This window comes from Leucoraja erinacea, chromosome 21, assembly GCF_028641065.1.
Source record: "Leucoraja erinacea ecotype New England chromosome 21, Leri_hhj_1, whole genome shotgun sequence".
Taxonomy (NCBI): domain Eukaryota; kingdom Metazoa; phylum Chordata; class Chondrichthyes; order Rajiformes; family Rajidae; genus Leucoraja; species Leucoraja erinaceus.
The window spans coordinates 11689934-11712727 of NC_073397.1; the positions used below are offsets into that span (position 1 = coordinate 11689934).

Genomic DNA, 22794 nt, shown 5'->3' on the forward strand with positions numbered 1-22794 from the left:
TGGAGACCATATTTTGGAAAATTGATCTGATTAGTCAGACAAAACAAGCCATTTTTTCTAAATGTGTCTCGGTCATTTCTGTGATCCACATCTTCACTCTGGGAACTGTTATCTTTTTCCAGAATTTAAGTATACGTTTTTTTGCATTTATTAAACCATAGTCAAGGAAGCGTCTTTGGAATATCATTAACTTAGGGCAGCCCTCTGACATTCCTAATATTATTAATTTTGAATCTGACTCCAATTGAATTTTGAGTGTTTCAGAAATGGTGTTGAATATTCCCATCCAGAAGTTTTGTATTTTTATACAGGATACAAAATAATGGGTTAGGGTAGCTTCTTGGAAGTGACATTTATCACAGAGAGGGGAGACAGCTGGGAGACAGTTGGTACAGGGGAGACATCTTGTCCAGTTTGGTCTTTGAGTAGTATAACCTATGCAATACTTTGAATTCTATCAGGCAATGCCTTGCATTTAAAGAACAGTAATGTATGTATAATAGGCTTTCCTCCCATATATCTTTGGAAATGGGTAAACCCAGTTCGTCCTCCCATGCTCGCCTATAATTCTCAGAAGGTGGGGTGTCAATATTTAGAAGAGTGTTATAAATGTAATATATCAACTTACTTGTATCGGCAAGTCTATTCACACAATCGTCTAATATATCTGGACCCATAAGAGGACAGTCTTGTGTATATGTTTTCACATAATCTCAGATTTTCCTGTAGATTAATCCTTATTAATTCATGACATTTAATAACCTTCACCACACATATGTGCATGCCACCCTTTACATGGTATTCCGCTTAAACCTAGTACTACACAAAGTCAGCTCTCTCACCACACACACACACACACACACACACACACACACACACACACACACACACACACACACACACACACACACACACACACACACACACACACACACACACACACACACACACACACACACAGCTAGATGTGAGCAGTTTGAATGTTCCTGTTTGCCTATGGAATAAAGATTCATTTTTACCATTTTGGTGTTGCTGTGGATCATTCATAAACATGGTGTCAGAAGTGGGATGGCCCCCATGGACAATGTCGAAGTACTTGCTGTGAAGAGACATCGGGGTGACTGCCTTATGTCCTTTCATTATGACACCGTCCTGAATGACCCATCAGAGACCCGGTCTGCCTTCTCTGAAAGTTCAGAAACCTGTGCCAACTTGGCACTGACATTATCATGGAGCACCACAAGTTTTGCCATAAGTGAGGCATTGCTCACGAAATTTTGGGTGTGAGCCACTGCAATTACCACAATTATTGACCAGATGATCAGTTACTCTCCTGGCGCTGTAGTCGGTTGTCGAGGGGTTAATGTTTGTCGTGGGGACCTATAGAAGGCATGGACGTCGTAGGCAGAGTGTGGCCCGGATCCCAAGACTTTGGAACGGGTGTCAGTTTATTCTGCAAACCGGCAGGCACGTTCAACCTTATCTACTGTAAGCTCCTCATTCCGGAGTATTGATTTCTCACCGTATCATTCAGGATGCCCTATACGAGTCTGCCGCGGATGAGTGTGTCGCGGTCTTGGAAGTGGCATCTGGATGCAATGCTCTTGAGGGCGCCAATGTAGGATTCAACTGTTTCGCCCTCTTGTTGGCTGCAGGAAAAAAAACTTGTGGTGCTACATGATAACGTTAGTGCGAAGTTGGCACAGGTCTCTGAACTTTCGGAGAAGGCAGACCGGGGTCTCTGATGGACTCTTCTGGGTATTTCTGCATTGGTATGTTCTGGGGCGGAGTGGAAATCCTGTGCCCATAGGGTAGCCTCTGTGCCCGCTACATTGAGGAGAATTGATGCAACGGTGTGGGGTGCAGCTCCAGGGTGGGCAGCATCTATGAAAATCCCAAATTCAACCTCGAAGATGCGCCAACGTTCGGCAAGTTCACTGTAGAACACCAAAGGAGCTGGTCTACGGAAGGATCCTTCCATGGTTCGATGTGTAAAAAAAAAAACTAAAATAAATTCAGGCAAAAGAGTTGAAGACAAAATAAGGGATTTGCTCCCTCAGCGAAGGATAAGGTGTATTTGGGGGGGGGGGGGTTATTACCATACACGTGCAGGTTGTGTCTGCAATCCAAACCCGCTGATTGGAAAATTTACCGGTTACACTCGAACTGTGTATGACCCGTTTAGTTTTATGTGCTTACATATGCAGTAAAGTAATAAATGCTGCACCTTATACAGGTGTTTTACAATATGCCCTACTAATCCTCTGTCCCCCTCTGTCCCCCTCTGTCCCCCTCAAGCCAGCAGTGCTAGATGGCTGTTTGAATGTTCCTGTTTGCCTATGGAATAAAGATTGATTTTTACCATGATGGTGTTGCTGTGGGTCAATCATAAACACTTCCTGGGTACTGCATTCAAAATATAAAACATACTCCGTATAAGGGAAAAAAAACGTTCTCCTCAGACCTCTTCCTTAAACCCATGCCCACTTGTTTTTGATACATCTACCAGTGAAAAAAGTATTTGACTATCTTACCTATCTACACCTCAATACTGGCAGTTCCTGATTAGGTGAGGATTCCATTCCTAAGAACTGTCTAAGCCAATTTCTTCAGAGGTCAGCAATGTCCATTTTCTGTTGCTACTGTAAACTATTTCTCCACAGATGCTTGCAATAACTATTTCATTGAATAACCACCCTTACACCAACCATAATTAAACTAATGGAATGGTATCCAGCCATTATTGAATACCATGAACTATATTATCATTATTACTAGTTTGAAAAATGCTTTAAAATGTGTGGGAGAATTTATGTAAAATATGTTTTGATAAGTCGGGTCATTTGTAACCCAGGGAGCTCGTATATTTCTCTCAACCTCATGACTTCTTTCACTCCAGGGAAAACAAATCCAGCCTATCCCATCTCCCCATAACATAAGTCTTCTAATTCAAGCTACATCTGAGGATTTACGAGGGTATTGCCAGGAGTCAAGGGACTGGGCTACAGGGACAGGTTGAGCTGACTAGGACTCCATACCTTGGAGTGAAAGGGAGGAGGGGGTGTTCATATTGAAATGTACAAAATCATGAGAGGAGTAGATTGTGTAAATGCACAGTCTCTTCCCCAGAGTAGGGGTATCGAGAACCAGAGGACACACAGTGCCCTCCATAATGTTTGGGACAAAGACCCATCATTTATTTATTTGCGCTTAAGAAGGAACTGCAGATGCTGGAAAATTGAAGGTAGACAAAAGTGCTGGATAAACTCAACGGGTGCAGCAGCATCTATGGAGCAAAGGAAATAGGCAACTTTTCGGGCCGAAACCAATCTGCTTATTTATTTGCCTCTACTCCACAATTTGAGATTTGTAATAGAAAAAAGTGGTTGAAGTGCACAGTCAGATTCTAATAAAGGCCATTTTTATACATTTTGGTTTCACCATGTAGAAATTACAGCAGTGTTTATACAAAATTATCCTGCACCTATTTTCTATGTTTCTCTCCTCCATACTTTGCTCTGCTTCTCTGATCTTCGTCTCATCTGTTCACAAGACCTTTTTCCAGATCTGTTGCTCTTTTAAATACTACTTGGCAAACTGTAACCCGGCCATCCTATCTTTGCGGCGAACCAGTGTAGTGTCGCCTCTGTATTTCTGTTCATGAAGTCTTCTGCGAATAGTGGTCATGACAAATCCACACCTGACTCATGAAGTGTGTTTTTGATCTGTCTGACAGGTGTTTGGGGATTTTTCTTTATTATAGAGAGAATTCTTCTGTCATCAGCTGTGGAGGTCTTCCTTGACCTGCCAGTCCCTTTGCATTTAGTAAGCTCACCAGTGCTTACTTTCTTCTTAATAATTTTTCAAACAGTTGATTTTGGTAGATCTAAGGTTTGGATAATGTCTCTTATGGGCCTGTCCCACAGGCGATATTTTTTAGGCGACTGTAAAGTGTAATTAAGACGGTGAAAGCACAGTGTACGGGAAGGGTCACGTTAGTCCTTTAAAAGAGGGGGCGATGGGGGAGACAACTTTTAATAAGCCAGAGATACACATCTGTGAAGCTCGGCGGACATTAACATTACCGGTCCGTTATCCTTGGTTCTGAAAACTGCTACTTATGGGGGTTTTTTCCCAATGAGCCAATGAAATTCACCGGTCAGTGCCAGCTACAACTTACGAGAACCTCCAACTACCTTCGACCTCCTGGCAACCCACTCTGACCTCCTGGCAACCCACCCATGGCATGAGAATTCTCGCTACTCTCCATGGCGGGGGGAGTGAGCGCGGTGAAAAGACAGGGAAGAGCCATGGGGGAGAGGGGGGCTGGTCTACGACGCATTGCTGCTGCTTGGGGTCCCTCCAAAAATCTGGTTGGAAACCTCCGCTGGCCACGCTCAGCTTCAGTAAAGACGCGATGGTGCAGGAAGGGGCGGTGATTATCAAAGTGGATTTAGTAAACTTAAAAATATGATAACATGAAATATAACATCAATCTGAATGAAACTTGATACAAACGACCACATGTTAATGGTGAGTAAGGTTGTGCAAATAATTTTGTGCTCTCGTGTACTGTTTTGGCGTAGTTCCTTGAGCTCACTCGCACGCACGCAAACAAAATGTGAGTTTTAATAATGTATAGATAAGATCAGAATCAGAATCACACCTTATTCGCCAAGTATGTTTTGCAACATACGAGGAATTTTATTGACCAGGTCAGTCATACAATTAATACCACTCAACCGAACACTCAAAAACACATTTTAACATGAACATCCACCACAGTGACTCCTACACATTCCTCCCTGTGATAGAAATAAAGTTCAAGTCTTCCTCGGTCGTGGGCCTCGAGCCCCCGTTGACGGGACGATCTTGACTCCCGTAGCCTGCGGCGTTCAGGCCCTCCGCGTCGAGGCGATCAGCTCCTGCGTTGGGGGGGATGTCCGCTCCCCGCGCTGGACGATCAAACCTCGCGTCAGGGCTGGTCGAACCTTCCGCGACGTTGAAGCTCCCGACTCGGCCTCACTCGAAGACGGCGAGCCCTTGATGGTGATTCTGCCATGGGAGCGATCCCAGTCCGATGTTAAGTCCGCGCCCCGCGGTGGGGCTCACGACAGTCCGAGGAGGCTTCCAGCTCCAGCGATGGTAGGCCGCAGAGCCCGGAGAATGTGATCCGAAAATTGATCACATCTCCGGCAAGGTAGGAACTTGACAAAAAATTCCCTGATCCCCTACCCCCTCCCCCCCACATAAAACAAACCAAAGAGCATTAAAACAAAAACATTTAACAAACTAAAAAATAACATAAAGAGTGAAAAGACAAACAGACTGCCGGCAGGGCTGCCATCTCCCTGGTGCCCCTGGTGGTCTTTGATCAGAGAGCTGGGCCTTGAACATCTTCTCGGCTTGATGGATGCCCGTGCATTGGCTCTGCGGATAGAGTCGTGGATAGCTTGAAGAAGGCATCCTTGCCAATGAGCGTTAACAAGAACTAAGACCACCTCCTCCTCGAGTGCTGATGGTGCATGATTTAGCAGCAGTACAGAGCTTGAGCTGCTTCCCACTCTGTCCCCAAACCATTGTTTGTCAAATTATAAGGTGCACCTGTGATGCACTGTTCTTACAGGGAAACACTGCCACAAGCATGCTGGTGCGGTCATTTAAAACTAGTTCTTTCCGTTTTAAAATAAGCACAAAGTAGATTGGATTTACCAGTTTCTGCTTATGTCCTTGTATTTTGACATGCGATCACAGGCTACATATGTACATACAATGATAGATTTTCCGCCTCCACACACTTAATGTTGTGCAATTCTGAAGATTGAAGGCACAAAATAAAAATGCTCAAGACTTGACTATTTTATTGAAATTATAAAGCAAAAGTCAAAATTTACCAAATCTAATCTATATTACTAAAAGTCTGATCTTGACCACATCCTGTTGTTCTGTATATTGATTTTAGAAAAGGCGCTGCCACTTACGGCTGTGATTTTTGGCCATCTTACTCAGTCCCCCTCCGCTGCACAGTACAAGAGGATTTTTCCCGTTGATGAAAAATAAAAGAGTTATTTGTGTTTAAAAAATGTTGAGATTCTCTCTCCTGATGGCCACGCCCCTTCCGGAGGGACTATAAAACCCAGAAGTGTTGAGTGCCTCAGTCAGTCTCTGCAAGATGGGGGAAGCGAGAGGGTCACGTCTCTCAGTCTGAGCTGTGAATAACACTGAACATGTCTACTAAACTGTGAGTGGTTTTACTGACCTGTCAGTGCCCTTAATGTGGTTTGAAAATATAGTTTGGAAATGTTAAAGCTGTGTTGCCTTTAGTTTGGAAATGCTAAAGCTGTGTTGCCTTTGGTTTGGAAGTGCTAAAGCTGTCTTGCCTAATTAAAGTTGCCTTGCCTTCTATATAATTAAAAGTCTAATCTTGACCATTTCCTGTTTGCGTTTTATATTGATTTTAGAAAACAACCGCTACCACGTGTGGCTGTGATTTTTGGCCATCTTACTCAGAGTTCCCCTCCGCTCATCAGGTGCCGAGGATTTTTCCCATCGATGAAAAATAAAAGAGTTATTTAAAAAATGTTGAGAGTCTCTCTCCTATCAATCACGCCACGAAGGCCATGCACCTTGAGGTGGGAGGGACTATAAAACCCAGAGGTCAGGGCGTGGCTCAGTCTCTGCAAGATGGAGGAGGGTGAGGTCATGACTCACTGTCTTTAGTGGCCTTGAACTCTGCTTGAAATGGTACGAAACTGCACTTGAATTTGGTGGCCTTGCACCCTGCTTGAAATGGAATTTCAAGGAATAGCCGTGAGTCAACTGCCAGCCCACCAGACGTGAGTGAGTGAGCTGCCAACACGACAGGCTTGGGTGACTGAGCCGCCAGCCCAAGAATCCATTTGGCCCACAATGTCCATACTAGCCCTCTGGAAACCAGTCCCTTCAGCCCACAACACCCATACTAGCACTCCAGAAAGCCCCCCCCCCCCACTGGCCACCAATATTGGAATTGGTGGAGAGAAGGAATATTGCGTTGGGGGACCAGCCCTCCCGTGTGACGCTGGGACCCAACGGGTTCCACTTAGTCTAGTAATCAATAAAATCTGACAACTACTACTGAAAATCTCAGTATATAGTTAGATATGGAAATCTAGAGTTTATGTCAAAAGTAACTTGTCCTTCCACAGCTTGAACTTTTACTGATAGCCACCGGTCCAGATGGGATCCCAGATGAGATCATAAACGAAGGTGGACAATCACTCGCTACTCAGCAAGGTCTGGGAAAAAGAAGAACTTCCCTCAGAACTCAGGGAGGCTCCAATAGTGACCATTTTCAAGAAGGGGGACAACGCTGAATGTGGAAACTACAGGGGCATCTCGCTCCAGTCAACAACAGGCAAAGTCCTAGCTCATGTCCTCGGAAGCCGACTTCTACCACTGTCTGAGGAGGTACTCCCAGAATCACAGTGTGGCTTCTACCCATCCAGAGGTACAGCAGACATGATATTCACAGCACGCCAACTCCAGGAAAAATGCCGTGAACAAAGGCAGCCTTTGTACATGGCCTTCATAAACCTGACAAAGGCATTTGACTCGGTAGACCGCCATCTCTTTGGAGCATACTCTCAAGGTACGGTTGTCACGACAAGTACATCAGAATATTGAGGCTTCTACATGATGGCATGTCGGTCACAATGCTCAGCAACTGCGGCTCTGAGTCCAAGCCCTTCACTGTGGAAACGGGGGTCAAACAGGGATGCATCATCGCACCCACCCTGTTTGTCATCTTCATTACTGCCATACTTCATCTTATTGGTGAAGAGCTGTCACAGGGGATTCCAATCCTCTACAGAACTGACGGTGGGCTCTTCAACCTTTAATAGGTTGTGACTCTAGTTTGCAGCAGGGTGGGGGGGGGGTGGGGGGGTGGAATAGGAAAACAATTCTGAAGCTGGTGTAACAGATTTCCAGTGCATTGGCAAACTGCTGCAACGATAGACTGAGGTTCAGAAGTTTCAAATTGCTTGTAATGTACTTGGGTGTGCAGCACTCCAGGTCTAGTCAAATGTGTAGATGATTTGGGGAGCTTGGCTTGGCGACTAGCATTTGATGGGAATAGTGCTATTGAATACAGGCTCACTGCCACCGCACTATGCAAGATAACATGGATCAGTGGGAAGGTTGCTGCTAGTGGTACTTTAGTTAGTTTTAGTTTAGTTCATTGTCACATGTACTGAGGTGCACTGAAAGGGTTTTTGTTGCATGCTATCCACAATGGAAAAATTATACATGGTTACAGTCAAGCTGTTCAGTGTACAGATACAGGATAAAGGGAATAACGTCTAGTGCAAGATAGTTCTGTAAAGTCTGATTGAAGATAGTCCAAGGGTCTCCAATGAGGTAGTTGGTGGGTTATGACTGTTCTTTAGTTGGTGATAGGATGATGGTTCAGTTGCCGTGATAACAGCTGGGAAGAAATTGTCCCTAAATCTGGAGGTGTGCGTTTTCACACTTCTGTACCTCTTGCCTGATGGGAGAGGGGGGAAGAGGGAGTGTCTGGGGTGAGACTCATCCTCGATTATGCTGGGAGCCTTGCCGAGGCAGCATGAAGTATAGATGGAGTCAGTAGAAGGGAGGTTGGTTTGTATGATGGTCAGGACTACAATTCTCTGCAATTTCTTGCAGTCTTGGGTGGAGCGGTTCCCCTAACCATGCTGTGATGCATTCTAATAAAATGGTACTTCGATTAGAGAGGGGTGGGAGGTGGATAGAAATAAGATGAGTGCCAATAATGTGTTTACTTGTCGGAAGCGTTCAACTCCGCGGGCACATCTTGGGCAATTTGATCTAAGTATCTTTGCAATGCTTGGGGAGGAATATTGGTCAGTCAAAGTCAAAAGTAGCCTTTATTGTCATTCAGACCTTTCGGTCTGAACGAAATTTCGTTGCCTTGCAGTCATACATATACACATATAATAAAAATGACAAAAACACACATTAAACACAAATTAACATCCACCACAGTGTGTTCACCAGGCACCTCTTCACTGTGATGTAAGGCAAAAATCTTAAAGTCTTTGTCTCTTCCCTCCTTATTCTCCCTCTGCGCCGAGGCGATCCAGGCTTCGGATGTTGTGACCCCGCTGGGCGATGGTAAATCAGTCCCGCGGCTGAAACCAAGCACCGCGAACGGGCCGGTTCAAACTCCGCGGCCCAGAGTGGTCAAAGCTGCCGAAGCTGCCGCCCTCCATAACAGCGGACGAAGCTGTTGTTGCGGGAGCTCCGGAAAAACAGGTCACCAATCTGTGACCTGCGAGCTCCCGACGATAGCGTCCCCAATAGCGTCCCCACTCCTCTGAGGTCGGGCCGCCGCTGCCGCTGGAACGCCACAGCTCCGAGGTCAGGTAGCCGCTAGAACGCTGCCCCAGCTCCGAGGCCGCCAACTCCGCTATTAGGCCTCGGCGCAGGCGGAGACGGGGGATACGACAAGAGAAGTCGCATCCCCCCGAAGGAAGAGACCAAAATACGTTCCCCCCCCCCCCACCCACCCACCCACCCACCCACACACATACACAACCTAATAAACCAAATATTAACGAAAACAAGACAAAAGAACAACAAAAAAAGAAAAAAACAAACGGACTGCAGGCGAGCCGCAGCTGCTAAGGCAGCGCCGCCATCTTGTCAGGAGATTTTGTACATGCTGGCAAAGGTCATAAGTCACAGGAAGTACTCTGTCAGACGGAATTAAGTTAAATGAATCAGAAGTGGACTTTATTATGGAAATACATTTTCCACTGCATATTGCAGTATTATCCACTTGAATTTCCTACCTATAAACTTGTGTGGATGTAAATGATTCCATATAATTTTCTCAAAAGAACAGTAGGTCGCTCGCCCATTAACGTAACATTTTACCAGCTGTTTATTTATCGCATTTGCTATTTGTGAACTTTGCATTGTGCAAATTGGTATCACATTTGTCTCTAGTAATTTATGCTTAAAAAGTAGTTAATTATCTGTGAAGTACATGGGGATTTCCTGAGATTGTGACACTACAAATCGTCCAAGATGGTATCAGTTCCTTTTCTTTGTGAGTGGTGGAGGGAGGTTTTGATTAATGACATTTTGGAGAAAGCCAACCTTGCTCAAACCAATACAGATTTTGCCGAGGATAGAAAATGGAGGAAAATATCCTATATTTGGAATCTTGGTAAATAGGACTTCTAAATATATATTTTTTCTATGTCCAGGAATGGTCCTTGTTCGGAGCGAGAGCGGGCAGTTGATATTGATTCCTCAGCAAGCTCTTCAGCAGATGCAGTCACAAGCTCAGTCTCAAGGGACACTCACTTCACGATCTGCCACACCTACAAGTGCTCCTCCAGTTCAGATTTCAACTGTACAGGTAAGATAAAGACGCCTCGGCAGCATGCTCGGAAACTGGATTTGTCCAGTTATTTTGGTACGACGTAGCCTGCTTAACTTTTGCCATTACATTTTATTCCTTTTTAATTGTCAAAAATATTAAGGTAGTGCAATCTCCCAGAATATTCTATAGACCTGTCTGAATGTGAAGTACACACAACTGTTGGTATCAACGCAAAATGTAAGTTAATTTTAATTTTTAAAACATTTTCCTAACTTATATGCATTGTATCCTGGAAAATAAGTTTGAGACTTCTAATTGAACACTCATAATACTGACTTTTATTTTAAGTTTATTTTACGTTTATTGATAAAATTACAAAATATTTGCTTTCAAAATAGTATTAAACGAATGAATGATGGAAAATAGTTTTGCCAATAATTTGTTTGAATGTATCAGCATTAACTGCCAGGAAGTGGGGGTTCCTCACAAAAGATCCTGGTGATTTAAAACGTAATACTCAAAATCCAATTATTATATGAATTGATTTGTTAATAGAGTTCCAGTTGGGATTTGCTGCTCTTCCCCTCTCTCTTATTTACTATATTTACTTGATGAGGGCAAACCAAATATGTTCTACCCTGCACAGGAAGATTACCAGAGCCTTATTGTTTATAAACTAAGCACATTAATCAACTGCTCATATTGTCTTTCTGATCTTAAAAGAATGACAACTTAGGGACCCAATATCAAAATCTCAACGTTGGGCACTGCCTGTACGGAGTGTGCACATTGTCTCTGACTTACATGGTTTATTTTGGTCGCTGAAAGCACAAGAGCCGGCAAGTGCTGAAATTGAAAGCTAATAAAATGAAGTGCTTGAGGTGGGTCAGACAGCATCAGTGGAGGAAAATGGACAAACAACCTTTTTAGTTCCAGACCCTTCATCTGATTGAAGAAGATTCCTGACCCAAAAGGTCATCTGTCCATTTCACTCCACAGATGCTGTTTGACCTCCTGAGTTCCTCCAGCAGTTCAGTTTGCAGCCACATCCCAAAAAACCTTTGGTAAATTATTTGCTGTTAGCTGCCCTTTAATGTAAGCTAATGATAACCCAAATCAAAAGTTAATGAAAGTGAGTTGATGTGTGAAAGAGAATAAGTTGTCGAGTACTGGGGAATGAGAGGGGAGTACGATGCAATGGGATAGCATCCTACTATGTTCTGTGTGCTGAAGCAAAGCAAGAATGTTATTGTCCTATACAGGGACACATGACAATAAACAAACTTGAACTTGAGTGTCAGCACAGCCCCGTGGATGAAATAGCTTCCTTTTGTGTTATAAGCAAGGGTGGCAAGGTGCCACAGCAGTAAAGTTGGTGCATTATGTCAAGCAGAGACCAGGGTTCGATTCTGACTGGGTGCTTTGTGTACGGAGTTTGTACGTTCTCCCTGTGACCACGTGGGTTTTCTCGGGGTGCTCCAGTTTCTTCCCACAGTCTAAAGACGTACAGATTTGCAGGTTAATTGTCTTTCGTAAATTGTCCCCAGCGTATGTAGGAAAGTGCCAGTGTGCAGAGGTCGCTGGTCAGTGTGCATTTGATGGGCCAAAAGGCCTCTTTCGGCGCTGTATCTCTAAACTAAAGTGAGTACAATAAAAATTTGCTAAAAATAGGAAATAGAAGTCTGGATATTTGCAGGTGATTCTGCAATAGTAATTTATGTTAGAAAATCCCAGGAAATTAAAGTAAATAACATTTTCATAATGCAAACTTTAAAAAAATCATCTGATAAGAGTTGAGAAACATAATTACTTTCTGAATGCTAATTGTCAATCTACTTGACCGTGCACCTTTCTCAATGGTACACAGATGAGTGATACAAATTTTAAAACAATTACAGAAATCTTCAGCAGATCAGACAGCGGAAAGAGAAATAAGTCATCGACCTGAAATGTCAAATCTACTTTTTCCACACCTGTTGTCTGACTGATTGTGATTTCTAGCCTTTTTTGTCTTTATTTCCATCTGCAGCCTTTTGATTTTTAATAAGAAATTATAGAATATGTAAAGAATACATAATGCTGCACAGAGTTTCTTTAACTGAATAAAAATACAATCTTTAGATCTCTATCTTGCACATTTGGTTTTCCAACTTAATCACTTTGTTTTGGACTTAAAAATAGATCTCTGATATCCTTGCAAATTCACTTTCTTCTCTGAAAAGAACTCCACTGAAATCTCTTTCCCCAGAGTGTTTTATTTGTTTGGATAATTCCATGTCAAATTTTCTCTTGGGCCCTGCAGGATCATTACAATGTCAAGCTATTATCTTGACATTATCTGCGATACCCAGTGTATCTTATCATTTCCCCAAGTGATCTGCAAATTGACAACATGAAAGTCTCGAGGAAAGACGCTGTTTGTGGGATGCAAACTACTAAAGGTTTGGCACTATAATGGTGCTGAGTAAAAATGATTTAATTTACCAGAAAGTTGTCTGTAATGGGATTAATCATATTTTTAAAACCTAGGCTGGGTACATCATATTTTTCCTGAGCATCCTTATGGCCAATGTACAATCGTTATCGAACAAAATAGAAGGCGTGAAAGCAATGTTGCTGCATCAGAGGGACATGTGGGCCTGTTTTGTACTCTGCTTCACAGAGGCATGGCTCATCTCCATCTCCAACATAGCTCCAGCCTGAGTGCACATGACAATAAATTTGATTTTAAAATAAAAATTATCTATTCTTTTCCGCTCATGCTTATGAAGTAATAACCAATTGACATGGATTGTTACGATCTTTACATGCCATCGAAAACTCTCTGGTTCTGAAAAAAAAAAGTTTTAAATTACTTAAAGCAATCATCTAGAATAATTTTAGCATGTTCTTAGAAATGTGTATTAGATTGTTTGATAGATCAGTGCTATCGTAACCAAACCCACTTTGCAGGTGTTGTATGCAGTAGGCTTCACTTAAAGCTAATTCTGGCATTACACAACTACACTTTGTTCCTTTTCAGTGTAGCTGTAAATGTTGTAACATTTAAGTCTACAAATCTAAACTATGCTTTCTTGACATTTTAAATAGCCTTTAATCTTGATCATTATTATCTAAGTTTGACTTGGTTCATTAATAATAAAATCTTTAATAAAGGTATATCAAATTTCATGATCAGTAACTTTTAGGGGTAACTTAATAGCCCTCAATGATACAAATAGTTACACAAGTAATGGTGCTGTCCCACTTAGACGATTTTTTAGGCGACTGCAGGAGACTATGCAGTCGCCACATGTTCGCGGGTAGTTGCCGGGGAGTCGCCTTCATGGTCGCGAGGAGTTCCCGCATTCTGGGAACTAGTCGCGGCCTTATTATGGTCACCACAAATTTTGCAACATGTTGTAAAATTAGTGCCGACTAGAATGAAGCCATGGAGAACAGCGAGATTTCTCGTGCCGTAGGTGGGTCGCCAGGAAGTCCTAGTGGGTGGCCAGGAGGCTGAAGGTTCTCGGAGGTTCTCGTAGGTTGTAGCTGGTGCTGACCAGTGAATTTCATTGGCTCATTGTGGGAAAAAAGTTAAGCAGTAGTTTTCAGAACCAAGGATAACGACCGGTAATGTTAAATGTCCGCCGAGCTTTACAGCCATGTATCTCTGGCTTATTAAAAGTTGTCTCCACCTTCTCTCCCCTTCCCCTCCCCCCCACCTTTTAAAGGACTTACCGTACACTGTGCTAGCCGTCTTAATTACAGCACCAACCTTCCTGGTCATCAGGTGTGTGTCTGTATCACCTTGGCTTTGCACCGTGTGAATTGTTTTAGATATTGCTCCCCCGCTTGCCCTGTCCCGCACTTGCCCTGTCCCCCGCCTGCATAAAGGGCTGGTGAAGGAAGCGATGTGTTTGTGTGTGTGTTCCACTCTGACAGTCACCGCTCCAGTTGTTGGTTTTTCAGGCGACTGCCGGCAACATGACAGTCGGCTGAAAAATCCCCTGTGGGACAGGCCCATAAGTTATCCTATTGCATGCTGAAATCATTTGAAAATGTGTAACCGTGTTATATGCGTCGTGAATAAATAGTCCCTTAAGAATTACATACACAACTGCAAAAAGTCTTATTTTGAAGTCTATGTTTCTTAAAATGTAGTCTTAAAAATGTTTTGTGTTGGATTCCCATTAAAATATTCCAATATATTTATCTCATTTGAGCAATTAGATCAGTTGACACAGATTAGCTTTTTTTGCTGACCAGGCAAGTCGAATATACAATGTAGAATCTACTTTGAGTCATGATTTCAGAGTCAAATGTGTTGGGTGGCTCACAACCAGGAGCTTGTTCACTTTTCCGCTTTGTATTTACTTCTGATATTTTATGTTTAGAAAATGATCCCTTTTAAAAAGAATAAAATCATGAACTAAATATCAAAGGACAAAGAACATTTATTGTCACATACACCAATTGGTGCAGTGAAATTTGAGTTACCATGCAGCACACAAATAAGATAAACGTAACACTTTAGAATTTAATAAAAAACATCCCCCCATAGCGGAATCAACCTTTCCCTCTGTGAAGGAAGGCACCAAAGTTCAGTCCACTTCCTCAGTTCACCCATGGTCGGGGCCTATTGATGCCTTCACAGTCGCCGCTACGGGCCTGATGCTTCAAGCCCTCGAACACTCTCAGCGGGCTGGAGCCTGCGAATCGGCCGCTTCCTACCAGAGACCGCAGCTTCCGAAGTCCACAGGCCGAGCTGGGTGGAGATTCAATGCTGGCGACCTCGGCGAGAGATCCCAGGGATTGGCGATGTTAAAGTCAGCGTCAGCACCACCCATGGCTGGAAAGTCAGCGCTGCCAGCGGCTGGAAGTTCCAGAGCTCCACAGTGTCAAAGTCGGCAGTCCCAGCACTCCAGAGCTCGAACACGGCGACCCCCGCTAAGGCATCACTCGCTCCGCGATGGAATCCAGTGCTGTGCCGCCGCTGCTGAAGCTGAGGCTCTGGCCGGTCTCTGGTAGGAAGATGCGACTCAGAGAATAGTTGCATCCTCGACCAGGAAGTGACCAAGAAAACAGTTTCCCCCTCATCCCCCTCTCCCATTACATAAAAAAAGACTAAAAGATCTCCAAATTTTTTTTAAAACAGACAAAAATAACAAAAAGAATGAAAGGACAGACAGCTGTTGGCTAGGCAACCACACTTGATGGCGCCACCACTCGATTTCAATATTGAAGTGTTATTAAAAATTTGGGTTCTACAATAAATAATTTAACAAAATAATGTAGACAAAAATGCTAGAGAAACTCAGCGGGTGAGGCAGCATCTTTAGAGTGAAGGAATAGGTGACGTTTCGGGTCAAGATCCCTCTTCAGACTGATGTGGGGGTTGGGAGGGGGGCGGGAAGAAGAAAGGAAGAGGCGGAGACAGTGGGCTGTGGGGAGAGCTGGGGAGGGGAAGTAGGGAGAAAGCGAAGCGATCGCCAAGCCTGCGCATGGTCTCACCGATATAGAGCAGTTGACACCCAGAGCAGCAGATGCAATAGATGAGGTTGGAGGAGGTGCAGGTGAACCTCTGCCTCACCTCTGGTTCACCTGCACCTCCTCCAACCTCACCTATTACATCCGCTGCTTGGCGATTGCTTCGCCCAACACCTCCGCACAGTTCGCATTAACCAACCTGATCTCCCGGTGGCTCAGCACTTCAACTCCCCCTCCCATTCTGAATCCGACCTTTCTGTCCTGAGCCTCCTCCATGGCCAGAGTGAGTCCCACCGCAAATTGGAGGAGCAGCACCTCATATTTCGCTTGGGTTGTTTACACCCCAGTGGTATGAACATTGACCTCCAATTTCAGGTAATCCTTGCTTTCTCCCTCCTTCTCCTTCCCTTCCCACCTCTCCATCAGCCCACTGTCTCCACCTCTTCCTTTCTTCTTCCCCCCCCCCCCCCCCCCCACCACATCAGTTTGAAAAAGGGTTTTGACCCAAAACGTCACCAATTCCTTCGCTCCATAGATGCTGCCTCACCCACTGAGTTTCTCCAGCATTTTTGTGCACCTTCGATTTTTCCAGCATCTGCAGTTCTTTCTTTAACAAAATAATGTGATATTTTTAACTAGAAACGTTTTATATTCCCACCATCTCAAAAGAAAATAGGAAAGATTGTATAGAGACCAGGGAACAAAAAAGTAATACCAGATAATTTGCTGTTGAAGAAGCAGACTTTCAAAAATGACTTTCACTTGGATTGTTAGCCTGGCTTTTATTTTGTATTTATTTTTTATTTTTTTATTTATTAGAAGTACAATAAGTTACAGTAGTACACACCACATATATCTTATTACATTTGTTGTACCCCTTCATTTTTTGAGCTTTAAGAAAGATAGAAATAAAGGAAGTAAGGAAAGTGTGAAAGAGTCGTGATAGTGCGAGAAAGTGTTGGGGAGAAAAAAGCTCGTTAGAAAAAGAGTTGGAGAAGAAAGTTAAGAAATAGACCCTAGAAAAGAAAGAAAGAAAGAGAAACAATTGCTCTATTTTAAAAAAAAACACGAAAAAGGGGATATACCAACTTCATATTTTTCATCCCCGTTACCAGATCCTGGCACCATTTATTTTTTAAATTACTGTTGCACCTTATACTTGTAGTAAGTCAATAAATGCAGACCACGTCTTTTGGAAGTGGTCTGCTTTGCCTGCAAGGAGGAGTCTCATATCTTCCAGGTGTAATGTTTCGAACATATTTGAAATCCACATATTTATTGGTGGTATAGGAGAGTTTTTCCAGAATTTGAGTATAAGCTTTTTTCCCGTTATTAGCCCATAATTAAATAAATTCTTTTGAAACACGTTTAGTTCAGGGCTACCTTCCATTATTCCAAAGATAATCCATTCTGCTTTTGGTATCAGTTTTATTTTAAATAATTTTGTGAAGATTTCAAAGATTTCAGTCCAGAATATTTGAATATTTATACAAAAAACAAAAGAGTGCGCTATGGTAGCTTCTTGAGACTGGCATTTATCACAAATGGGTGAGACGTTATGGGAAAGTTTATTTATTTTGGTTTTTGCATAGTATAGTCTATGTAATGTTTTGAATTGAATTAGAGTATGTCTTACGTTAATCGAGCATTTATGCACATATAGTAAATGTTTATCCCAGCTCTCTTTTGAAATTTTTATAGCTAGTTCTTGTTCCCAGTCTCTTCTAATACTGTCGGTTGAAGGTATTTCTATATTTAAAATAGTGTTATATAAATATGATATTAAGTTTGCTGATTCGGCCTTTGTCTTCATTGCTTCGTCCAGTAAGTCTGGAGGCATATTATGATAATCTTTTGTATATTTTTTCAGATAGTCACATATTTGAAAATATTTAAAATGTTGATTATTTCTCAAATTATATTTCAATTGTAATTGTTGGAATGATAGTAATTTTCCAGATTCATACAAGTCTCCAAGCGTTTTGATTCCCATTCTTTCCCATTGTGTAAATGATTTATCTATAATAGAGGGTTTAAACGACGGATTATTAACTATTGGAGATAAAAGAGATACATTTCTCAATTTTAGATTCTGTTTTATTTGTTTCCAAGTTCTAATTGTGCTCTGTATAATTGGATTTTTATTGTAATTTGTGTTATTCAGGTTCATTGGTGAGAGGAGAATCGCTCCTATATTACACGGGGAGCAGTCCTCTCTCTCCATTACAATCCAGTCCACCTGCTGGGCAGAGTTGTCCAGCAGGTGAATCATATTTTTAATATTTACTGCCCAATTATAGTACATAAAGTTAGGGAGTGCTAGACCACCCAGCTCTTTGGGTTTGCTCAGATGTGTTCTTTGTATTCTGTGGGATTTATAGTCCCATATAAAATTTGTGATGTCTGAGTCCAGTTTTTTGAAAAACTTTTTTGGAAGGTATATAGGGATTGATTGAAATAGATATAGGATTTGTGGTAGAAAGATCATTTTTATGGCATTTATTCGACCTATTAAAGACATCGGGAGCGTTTTCCAGAATTTGATTAAAGTATTTAATTTCTTAAGTAAGGGACTATAATTGGCATTAAACATAGCTTGATAATTTCTAGTAATTTCAATTCCCAAATATTTAAATTTTTCTGTAGCTATTTTAAAGGGGAATTTTAAGAGATGTGTTGAGTCTTTCGGTTTTATTGACATAATTTCACTTTTATTCCAATTTATTCTGTATCCTGAGAAAGATCCAAAGTCCTCAATTAGATTTAATATGTTTGGTATACTAATTTGGGGTTTTGTGATGTACAATAGCCTGGCTTTTATATTAGTGATCACTGCTTGAAGAGGTGTACTCATCCATGACCAGATTAACTTTTCCGTGATGACATAAGAGACTGTGGGTTCAGGAATCTTGGGCAAAAAATAAACTGGTGGAAGAACTCCGCTTGTGAGGCATCATTGTGGAGGAAAATGAGTATTGTGTGTGCTTTATAAAATCTGTTAAACGTGATAATAAAATAGTCAAAATAAATCGATGAAAAGGTTATTTCTTCACAGATCAATTTCAGTTTATTCGGTAACACATGCACTCATTTATCCTTCCACAAATATATCTACACAAATTTTGTTGACACAAGGAACTTTAAATGTTGGTTTACAAAAGTAGACACACATCGTAGATGCTGCCTGAACCGCTGAATATTCCCCCGCACTGTGTGCATTTTTACTCTTCATTTTATTGTTGGCTTTAATTGAATTTCCTTCAACTTTTCCATACTCCCTTTGGATTTTAAAACAAATCTATCCAGTTAGATTTGAACCAAATAAATAAATAGTGATAAATCATCTTATAGGGAATTTCTCGAATCTGATTTTGTTTTAACATTTGATATTAATTTGATGTCTGGATTAGTATTTTGATGATGTGATACTCAACTAGCAGCTTTGATCTCATGAATTCAAATCAAACCATAGCGAGGCATGAAATGGAATTCACAAGTTTTGGGTTGTTGTCAGGAGAAAACATAACTACCAGTGATCAGAAAAACCTAACTCATTAGTCAATGTCCTTATGAGAGGAAATTTATCACATTTCTCCCCTCAAACTTCTCACATCTGTCCACTCTCCGAGGTGCTGAAAATGTACATTAAAGAGTTCCAAATAGTTGTAAGGCATTGTAGATGGGCACATTTCTTTAAATAAAGGATGCTTATTTATTAATCTGTGTATTTCAACATCAACTGTTGGGGTAGTTAAACTTCCAAACTTAAATTTAACTTACATTTTTGAAAGTCCGCTTCTTCAACAGCAAATTAACTGGTGTAACTATTTTGTTCTCTGGACTCTGTACAATCTTCTGTTTTCTGAGATGGTGGGAATGTATGCATAAATAATTTCTTCTCGTTATAAATATGATATTGTATTGTTAGGTTGTCTTTTGTAGAATACAAATTTTTAACAACACTAATATTTAGTGACTGATTTTAAAAGGGAACAGATTTTAAACTTATGAAATATAAACTTATGAAATGACAATAAAGGCTACTTTACTTTACTTTATATTAAAAGTAAAAGTTCATTTTATATTTTTAATTATTTTAGTGATTATTAAAAATGAGTATGCTCTATATACGATGGCACAAACTGGCCTCAATGTTTTGTTCCTCCAATATCATTTCTAGGCACCAGGAACACAAATAATTGCACGGCAAGTAACACCTACAATCATCAAACCAGTTTCCCAGACACAGACGGCAGTGCAAGTGACAACAGCACTTCAGCGACCTCCTACTGTACAGGTATTGTACCAAATCAGATTGTTCAATTCATACAATAAATTTAGGTTCAGCGGAGGGGAAAAAAAGGCGACAATATTGAGATTCAGACAAGCGTTGGATTCGGTGGAGGAGAAACAAAAACTGCAGTTTACACACATAAATTGTATTGTACATTGTGTGGGACCAATCATACTATGATTCTGATTCCATAAGCCAGGACCAGCTTGTAGTTTAACACTGGTTTGCAAAATAAATATGATGTTAATGCATATGGGAAGGCCACCTGCTGCACTTCATTTGCTGTCTAGAGTGTACAAGGATACAGAGCTACTCTGGTAGATGGAATTACAATACAGATTCACATGGTCTTGAATGATGAAACAAGCTGTAGGAACTGAATGACCAACTTTCTGTTCTTATGGTGCTGTCCAGAACATGAGATAATGTTTCAATTAAACTGAAAATAATTATATGTAATTGCCAAAATCAATGTATTAAATTATGCCATGCAAATCCTAATTATGCAATATACTTTTTTTTACTAACACTGTCTCTAATCATCCATAACAATGATTTGCGATCCCTCTTTCTGACACACATTTGCCACTACAGTGCGGTCCCAAGGGAAAACAAACCACGAGAGATACTTTTGATGAGCTCCCTCTCTTTTGGGGCAGACATCAAGGATCAGAAGTATCAGACAATATCTATCTGTAATTCATATGTTTTCAGTCATGTGATTGGAGCAGAATTTGGCCATTCGGCCCATTAGGTCTACTCCACCTTTCAATCATGGCTGATCTATCTCTCCCTCCTAACCCCATTCCCCTGCCTTCTACCCATAACCCCTGACACCCTTACAAATCAAGAATCTAATTATCTCTGCCTTAGAAATATTCATTGACGGCCTCCACAGCCTTCCATGGCAAAGAATTCCACAGATTCACCATCCTCTAACTAAAGAAATTCCTTCTCATCTCCTTCCTAAAGGAATGTCCTTTAATTCTGAGGCTATGACCTCAAGTCCTAGACACTCCCACTAGTGGAAATATCCTCTTCACATCCACTCTATCAAAGTCTTTCACAATTCGGTAAGTTTCAATGAGGTCCCCCGCCATCCTTCTAAGCTCCATCGAGTACAGGCCCAGTGCCGTTTTAGTAGTTAAACATCTTCCCATCACTAAGACCTTGCCGTACTTGAATTAGCTCCCACATTTCACTGCCTCACAAAAAAAATACTTTAATGTTTCTTGCAGTCCCAGATTGTAATAAGCGGAGCAACATCTACAGCAACAACAGTCCAACCAGGAACACAACAGAGAACTGTGCAGACATTGACAGCAGCCACAGCTGCTCCAACCTCGCAGATATTGCAGCCCACAGCTTCAGCGGTAAGAATCAATTATTGGTAACCTGTGTAAAAGTAGCCCAGAAACAATGTACTTTTCAAAACTCCACGTGAGTATAGAATTTTTTTAAATAAGCATGAAATAAAATGTTCATAAAAACTGAGTCGAGTGCTGAATAGGACATAATATTCATACAACAATGTAAAAATATACAGGAGCAAAAATAAGAATATTCATTATGATGCTACAATTCCAAAAGCAATTTCAAAAAGTATTAATGTAACTTACTCTCTCGATAGTATTGCAAGAGAACAAGCATATCCATTAAAGCATTTGGTATCCTTGCAGTTCTAATAGCTTATTGTAAAGTTTTAAAATAATGACCCTCGAAGATTGTGAAATCATGATGATTTGATGATGATTAATTGATATATCCATAAAGAATGTCTCTGTAAACTACAAGAATTGTTCATTCATTCATTCCTGTCTGGCAAAACCAAAATTAGGAAAGAGGACTTGGCCATGGTTTACAAAGGCAATTGGCATATTATATAGATCCTAAAAGGAGGCTTCTAAAATTGCCAGCAAAAGTATCAGAACAAAGAATTGGAAACAATTTATATTTCTGCAAAAAAGAAAACAAAATCAAGAGGAGGGTGGTGGAAATGAGAATAAGCTCACGGGGTGGCATGGTGGCACAGCGGTAGAGTTGCTGCTGTACATCGCCAGAGACCTGAGTTTGATCCTGACTGCGGGTGCTGTCTGTATGGAATTTTTTAGTTCTCCCCACAACCGGCATAGGTTTTCTCCAGGAAGCTCTGGTTTCCTCCCACACTCCAAAGATGTCCCGGTTTGTAGGTTAATTGGCTTGGTATAAATGTAAATTGTCCCTAATGTGTAGATTCGTGTGCAGGGATCGCGGGTCGGCTGAAGGGCCTGTTTCCGCGCTGTATCTCTAAACTAATCTAAAAGGAAACATAAAAGGTCACTGTAAAAAATCTTCTAAATACGTGAAAAGGGTTGTGCAAGCGAGTTGTCGATCACTGAGGGCACAAATGACACCAATATCTTCGAGGCAACAAGGGTGTGGAGTAAGAGAGAAATTGAAGGAAATTAATATTAATTTTTAAAAAGTGCAAACAAATTAATGGGCCAACAAATTCCCATGAGCCAATAATAAAAATCCCAGAATGCCATAGAATGTGGTCTTGGAAATAAAGAATATATTGGTAGTCATATTTTCCAATTCCTTTGACTCTGGAGTTCAATGTAACCCTCTCCAGTTAAAAAAAGGTGGGATGGGGGAAAGGGAAATGGAGTGTTGCAGC

General features: G+C 41.4%; 1 protein-coding gene across 1 annotated transcript in view; it reads left to right on the plus strand.

Annotated features, from left to right (window-relative positions):
- Positions 1-22794, plus strand: part of LOC129707249 (transcription initiation factor TFIID subunit 4-like) — an 85719-nt gene that overhangs the window by 33242 nt on the left and 29683 nt on the right. Inside the window, exons 2-4 of the mRNA XM_055652129.1 lie at positions 10254-10408; positions 20022-20138; positions 21374-21508. Coding sequence (XP_055508104.1) covers positions 10254-10408; positions 20022-20138; positions 21374-21508 — 407 coding nt within the window. The remainder of the gene's footprint in view (positions 1-10253; positions 10409-20021; positions 20139-21373; positions 21509-22794) is intronic.